Source organism: Cnephaeus nilssonii, assembly GCF_951640355.1.
Source record: "Cnephaeus nilssonii genome assembly, chromosome: 13".
Classification (NCBI taxonomy): Eukaryota; Metazoa; Chordata; class Mammalia; order Chiroptera; family Vespertilionidae; genus Cnephaeus; species Cnephaeus nilssonii.
In genome coordinates, this window is record NC_137084.1 from 40,759,879 (window position 1) to 40,767,361 (window position 7,483).

The 7,483-nt window shown below is 39.4% G+C and overlaps 1 protein-coding gene across 1 annotated transcript; it reads right to left on the bottom strand.

The window, feature by feature from the left end:
- Positions 1 to 6,532: 6,532 nt before the first annotated feature.
- On the bottom strand, positions 6,533 to 7,483 carry LOC307109572 (olfactory receptor 52A5-like; the record flags this gene model as incomplete). Its single annotated transcript, XM_079788385.1, has 1 exon — positions 6,533 to 7,483. The coding sequence occupies one exon, from the start codon at positions 7,481 to 7,483 to the stop codon at positions 6,533 to 6,535; it is 951 nt and encodes a 316-aa protein (XP_079644511.1).

Consider the following 7,483-nt stretch of genomic DNA (forward strand, 5'->3'; position numbering starts at 1 on the left):
TATTTCTGGGTTCTCTGTTCTGTTTCATTTGTCTATATGTCTGTTCTTGTGCCAGTACCAGGCAGTTTTGAGAACAGTAGCTTTGTAATATACCTTGATATCTGGTATTGTGATAATTCCAACTTTCTTCTGCTTTCTCATGATTGCTTCAGCTATTTGAGGTCTTTTTTGATTCCATATAAATTTTTGGAGAGTCTGTTCTAGGTCTATGAAATATGCCATTGGTATTTTAATCGGGATTGCATTGAATGTATAGATCTCTTTGGGTATTATGGACATTTTAAGGATGTTGATTCTACCAATCCATGAACACAGTATGTTCTTCCACTTGTTTATATCTTTCCCTATGTCTTTTTTCAGCATCCTGTAGTCTAAGTACAGGTCTTTTACCTCATTAGTTAAGTTTATTTCCAGGTATCAATGGTAAATGGAATTCTTTTTTTTTTAGTTTCTCTTTCTGTGAATTCATTATTGGTGTATAAAAATGTCATAGATTTCTGGGTTTTAATTTTGTATCCTATTATGTTTCTGAATTCATTTACAAAATTTAGTAGTTTTTTGCTGAAGTCTTTAGGGTTTTCTATGTACAATATTATGTCATCTGCGAATAATGAGTTTTACTTCTTTTTTTCCAGTTTGGATACCTATGATTTCTTCTTCTTGTTTGACCGCTATTGCTAGCACTTTTGTAATAGTAAAAGCATAATATGCTAATTAGACCAGACGTCCTTCTGGACATCCTTCCTTCCAGACAAAGCTGCGGCAGGTGGGGACTGAGGCAGAGGCAGCTGTCGTGGGAGCAAGGGCCAAGGTCTTTGCATGAATTTTGTGTATCAGGCCTCTAGTGTTGAATAAGAGTGGTGAAAGTGGGTATCCCTGTCTTGTTCCTCTTTTGAGAGGAAAAGGTTTTAGTATTTATCCATTGAGTATGATGTTGGCTATAGGTTTGTCATATAAGGCTTTTATTATGTTGAGGTATGATCCCTCTATTCTCATTTTGCTGAGAGTTTTTATCAAAAAAAAAAGGTGTTGGATTTTGTCAATTGCTTTTTCAGCATCAATTGATATGATCATGTAGTTTTTGTCTTTCAATTTGTAGTTGTCTTTCTTTGTAGTGTCTTTATCTGGCTTTGGGATTAGGGTAATGCTAGCTTCATAGAAAGAGCTTGAAGTGTTCCTTCCTATTGAATTCTTTGGAATAGTCTGAGGAGGATCAGTGTTACTTCTTCTTTGCATGTTTACTAAATATCCCCCATGAAGGCATCCAGACCAGAGATTTTGTTTGCTGGAGGTTTTTTGATTACTGCTTCAATTTCATTAGTAATTAAATGCCTATTCAGGTTTTCTGATTCTTCCTGATTGAGTTTTGGAAGATTGTATTTTTCTAGGACTATGTACATTCTGTCTAGGTTGTCCAGTTTTTTGGAGTAGAATTGTTAGTAGTATTTTTTAACAATCCTTTGTATTTCTGTGGGGTCAGTTGTTACTTTCCCTCTTTCATTTTTTATTTTGTTTATTTGGTTCCTCTATCTATGTTTCTTGGTGAGCCTGACTAGAGGTTCATCAATCTTGTTTATCCTTTCAAAGAACCAGCTATTGGTTGTATTGATTTTTTGTATTGTCGTGTGTGTGTGTGTGTGTGTGTGTGTGTGTGTGTGTGTGTGTGTATCCTGTTTGTTTGTTTGTTTTGTTTTGTTTTTTGGTCTCTATGTCATTTATTTCCACTCTGATCTTAATTATTTCATTTCTTCTACTTACTCTTGGCTTTTCTTATTGCTCTCTTTTCTTTTTAGTTCTTTAAGTGGTATGCTTAGATAACTTATTACCAGTTTTTCTTATTTCTTGAAGTGCTGGAGGCTAAGAACAGTAGTTAGCATAATAAATGCAAGAAGTTTGTAAGAAGAATTATTATTAAGCAAATTATTACTTGTTGCCAAACAGCTAAGGACAATTCCCTTAACCTGATAATCCTTTATTGTTTATCGAACCTTACCTTTGATATGAATATCTGCTTTGCTAAAGGGCAAAGTGTGTGAGTAAAAAGCCTTGGGTCTGGACATTCAGAAAGCCATTGCACTAGAGAGCTGGTTTCCATCTGGTTCCCCCAATGGCTTCCAAATTTATATTTCTTGTCTAGTCTCTATCCATTTATGTCACAGCCCCTTCTCCAAATTCCTGAACCTTTGTTGTGAAAAGACTGTGGCATTTAAGTAGGCCTATAGTGCTATGAATGTCCCACTCAGGACTGCTTCCATTGTGTCCTATAGATTTTGGATTGCTGTGTTTTCATTTTCATTTGATTCCAGGGTGTTTTCTATTTCTTCTTTGATCTCTTTGAAAACCCATTCATTGTTCAATAGCATGCTATTTAGACTCCTTTTGTTTCATTGTTTTTTATTGTTTTTATTGTCATTGATTTCCAATTATATGCCATTGTGATCTGAGAACATGCTTGATATAATTTCAATATTCTTGAATTTGTAAACACTTAGCCTGTGCCCTAATATGTGGTTTATCTTTGAAAATATCCCATATGCACTTGAGAAGAATGTATGTTCTGTGGCATTGGGGTGAAATGTTTTAAAGATGTCAATTAAATTAATATGGTCTAATGAATCATTTAGGATTGCTTTCTTTTTGCTGAATTTTTATCTAGAAAATTTATTCATAGACTAGAGGCCCGATACACGAAAATTCATGCACTGGGGGGGTGGGGAGGTCCCTCATCCCAGCCTGCCCCCTCTCACAGTCCAGGAGCCCTCAGGGTGGGAAGCGACCCAGCAATCAGGGGAAGGTGATGCTGCCACTGCCAGCAGCGCAAGCCTTGGCCAGCCCTGGTTATCTGAGCCTAGGACGGCCCTGGACGGCTAGGCAGCCGCCATCCAAGGCTTCCCTGCCCCTTGGATCGGCCCTGGGTGGCTGGTCAGCTGCCATCGGTGGTTTGCCTGCACCTCGGGCTGACCTTGGGTGGCTGGGCAGCCACCATCCAAGGCTTGCCAGTGCCTCAAGCCAGCCCTGGGAGGCTCGGGGGCTGAGGGGACTGGAGGACTCTGGAGCCAGGCATGTGGAGTGGCCGTACCTGCCTGGGGGTGGGCCTGGCCATGCCACGTGCCTGCCACCTCAGCTGGGCTGAGGGGACTGTGTGCCACCATCTTGTGGCTGTGGGCACCACCATCTTTGAGGGCATGGCAGTCAATTAGCATATTCCCTCTTTATTAGATAGGATGACAGTGGGGTATTAAAGTCCCCTACAATGATCATATTGCTATTGATCTCTCCCTGAATATCTTCCAGAAGTTTTTTTGTTTGTTTGTTTGTTTTTATGTATTTAGGTGCTCCTGTGTTGTGTGCATATATGTTTAACAGAGTTATATCCTCTTGTTGAATTGATTCCTTTAGTATTATGAATCTGCCTTCCTTATCTCTTGTTATGGCCTTAACTTTGAGGCCAATTTTGTCAGATATAAGTTTTACTAACCCAGCTTTTTTTTTCATTTCCATTTGCCTGAAAAAAAAATTTTTTCCATCTCTTGATTCTTACACATGTTGGTGAATTTATCATCCAGCCTACTGAGCATCCTTATAACCATTACTCTGAATTCTTTCTCTGACAGATTGCTTGCCTCCATTTCATTTATTTCCTTCTCTGATGATTCCTCTTTTTGTTTTATATGGGGGTTGTCTCTTTGTCTCCCCATTTTTTCTGTTCTTTGTCGTTGTTTCTATTTTATTAGAACAAACTGAATTTCCAATTATATGCCATTTTGATCTGAGAACTTGCTTGATATAATTTCAATATGCCACCCAGAATTTTTTTAATTTGTCTTATGTAGTAGATGTTTTGTGGGGTACAGTAATGCAGTCTCTCAGGTCTTCTGGGCTGGGTATTCTAGTGATGCCCCCTACTTGAGATTTTGAGTTCTTTTGATGTTATTGGGTCTTGAATGTTATTGGCCCATTTTTGGGTGGAGTCTCCTCTCAGGGTGTCTTGTCATGTGGGTTGCTCCCTACTACACCATGCCAACCGTTGTGGAGGCACTGACTAAACAGCACAAAATACAACATGACAATACACAACACAAAAATAACAGAACATGAATGTACACAAGACACTTATAACCCCAATAAAAGTTACACCAGAAAAAAAAAGAATTAGAAGAGAGAAAAGAGAGCAAAAATGATATTGAGACAAGAGAAAATTGAAAGAAAGAAATATGGGGAGAAAATACCACAAAGCAAACAAATAAACCAAAAAGTACACACAAAAAACACACAGAAAAAGGGGGGGTGGCAGAATCTGTAGAAGCTGAGGTTAAATATAGAAAATAAGGTTAAGGAATTGGTTGAAAAGTGGATGGACCACAGTTTAGTATACAGGAGGTAAAAAGAGAATGAGTGAATAAGGAGGGAAAAAACAAAAGCAAAAATAAATGAATAAATAAAAACATTTTTAAAAATTATTTTTAAATTAATTAATTTATTTATTTATTGAAAAAGAGAATAGAAGAGATAGTATATAGGCTTTAATTTAGGTAGTGAAATTAATTTAAAAATTAGGAGAAGAAAAGAGCAAAATAGGAGAGGCAAAAAATGTTTGACTAGCAAAGAAAGGGAAAAGAGCAAGATGAATGGAGTAGTAGTAGGAAAGAAGAAATTAGATATTTGAATAAGCCAACAGAGACTACAATAATAATAGCACATCAATACAGCAGATAAAGAAGATCAATTTTCAACAAGGAGTAAGAAGAAAGAGATAAACTAAAGTGGGGACAGGAGAATAAAAAATAGACTGGAAAAGGGAAAAGCAAGAAAGAGAAAGATGGGGAAAAAAGAAAAAGAATATAAAATAAAATAACAATAAAAAATAAAAATAGAATAAAGAAAAAATAATACTAGAAACGTAAAGAATAAATTAATTTTAAAAATTAAAAAAAGTGAAGTGTCGTTCATTTCAGATGAGTTTTAATGCCCCATGGGGACTGTTTTAGGACCCCTTTCTTCTGTTTTGTCTGCAAATTCTGGGCTTCCTATAGTTAGTTTGGTGCTGACCACTGTTAGGAACTGTCTTTGGCATTTAGCACAATGTTGAAGCTCCATGCGGTCCACCACTCCTCTGTTCCTGTCTGTCTCACAGGCCTTGGCTGCAAGCAGGCTGGACCAATCTTCCCGCTTTGCCTGTCTGCTAGCTGTCAGTCTGAATCACTCAAGCATCTGTTTCCCACAGGGCTTTAGGTGGTGGGTGGGGGGGATGCTGTTTCACTCTCTGAGAATCAGACAGGTGTTTCTTCCCTGACCCAGAGCTACTCTTCCACAATGGCCCAAAGTATTACTCTGTCCTTAATTGGTCAGAGATCCTTGTATAGAGACTAATGGCATTGGCTGACAACCTGGAGTTTTTAATCAGTCTGGTTTCCAGAATATTGGGGCTGAACTGGCATATCTTCCAACCCAGCCACTGAGAGCTCTTTGGGGCTATTCAGAGCCTTTGCTCCCTTTGTGTAGCTCAAAATGGAGGCAGGGTGGGGCAGCTTGTATTACCTGTCTTGAGGCTACTGGGAGGAGCTGGCTCTTCAGCAGAAAAATGGCTGCTTAGGTTTGGAAGTTTACAAGTGTCCCAAAGCTGGATTCCTGGTCACGTCTCCCTGTCCTACTTCCCTCCACAGCCTCTTCTCGGGCTCCGCAAATCTGTGCCTCTATCTGCACCACAGCCTCAGGTAAGTGTTTATAATTGAAAGGTCCTATGAACTGGGTTTAGCGGAAAGCAAAGACAAAACAAAGGCAACACAACCACAAAACTGCTGGTTTCTCTCCTGCCAGCACTGCACTCCTCTGGCCACTTTTCAGGCCACTTTTCTGGATGCAGCCTTTCTCGGCTATGGTCTTAGATCTAGATTCCCCAGCTGTAAGCACCCCTGTGACTTTTCCTCTCCACAGTTGAATATTATACCTGTCCCCAAGGGACGGGGCTTTGGTGCAGTGCAGCTGCCTCCTTACCCTCTCAGCCCAGTGGTTGTGTATCACTCTCTAGCCAGATCCCCTTTCATACCGTTCTCCAGGTGTCCTCTGCCCTTCCTGGTTGCGAATTGTCTTCTCATCTATGTCCAACTTGTTAATTCTAGGGGGATGATCTCCAATTTAGTTGCTTTTCCAGGATGGCCCCAGAAGTAGGTGCACAACACATTAGCCAATTCAGCCATCATTTTTCTCCTAATCAACATTTAATATTTTTTAACAGAGGCTGAAATATTAATAGTTAGTTGTGCTTTTACAGAATGTACTTTACTAAAAGCTGATTCAACTACAAACAAGTATTCATAATTTCTCTTTTATGTCACTTATTGGCTAAACATATGCTCCAAATCTAAATTTATAACAAGATAAATTATTTAAGGAATCATATCCTTTCTGTCTCTAATGAAAACCTAGAACTTTATATTTTAGCATACAATAAACTATATAAAGGACAGAATCTCACCAAAAGCTAGTGTTTCTCATGTAAAATTGTTGTTATTTGAAAAAAATTAATAAGAAATCAAGAGGCATCCTTAGAATGAAAAATATGGGACACTCGGTCTCGAATCTGTTTGGTCTTCACACCATACACAATAGGATTGAGCAATGGTGGGACAAGCAAGTAAAGGTTAGACAGAAGAATATGAATGTAAGGTGGAATGTGGAAGCCAAATCTGTGTGTAAAAAAGGAGAAGAAAGCCAGGAGATAAAACTCAAGGAAGACACAAATGTGAGCAATGCAGGTGTTAAAGGCTTTGAGCCTGGCTTCCTTCTGAGGCAGACTGAAGACAGTTATAAATATTTTAATGTAGGATAGTGTGATGAAGGTTATATCAAAGCCAAGTATACTGAAAGCCACAAACAGACCATAGATCTTGTTGATTCTAATATCTTCTGCTGCCAATTTCACGATGGCCATGTGCTCACAGTATGAATGGGAGACCACAGTGGTCCAGTAATGCTTCAACCGACATTTGATGAGGATGATACTGGGACTCACAAGTAAGGCTCCTCTGAGTGTCACCCCAACCCCAATCTGAGTGAGAAGTTGGTGGGTAAAAATGGTTGCATGTCTCAGAGGATTACAGATTGCCACATAGCGGTCCAGGGCCATGGCCCACAGAATACCTGACTCAATGGACTGCAAGGTGTGAATAAGCCACATTTGCAAGAGACAGGCATCAAAGTATATCTTTGGCAGATGAAACCAGAATATTCCTAGCATTTTTGGCAGGATGCAGGTACTGAGAGTAATGTCTGTGGCTCCAAGCATTGCCAGGAGGAGATACATGGGCTCGTGGAGGCTACGCTCAGATTTGATGATGGCCAGGATCAGAGAATTCCCAAACAGAGCAGTGATGTACATGGCACAGAAAGGAATGCCAATCCAGGACTGAACCAACTCCAGACCAGGGATCCCCACCAGTGTCAGCACCGAGGGCATGAAGACTGTGCCATTGAGCTTGAACAT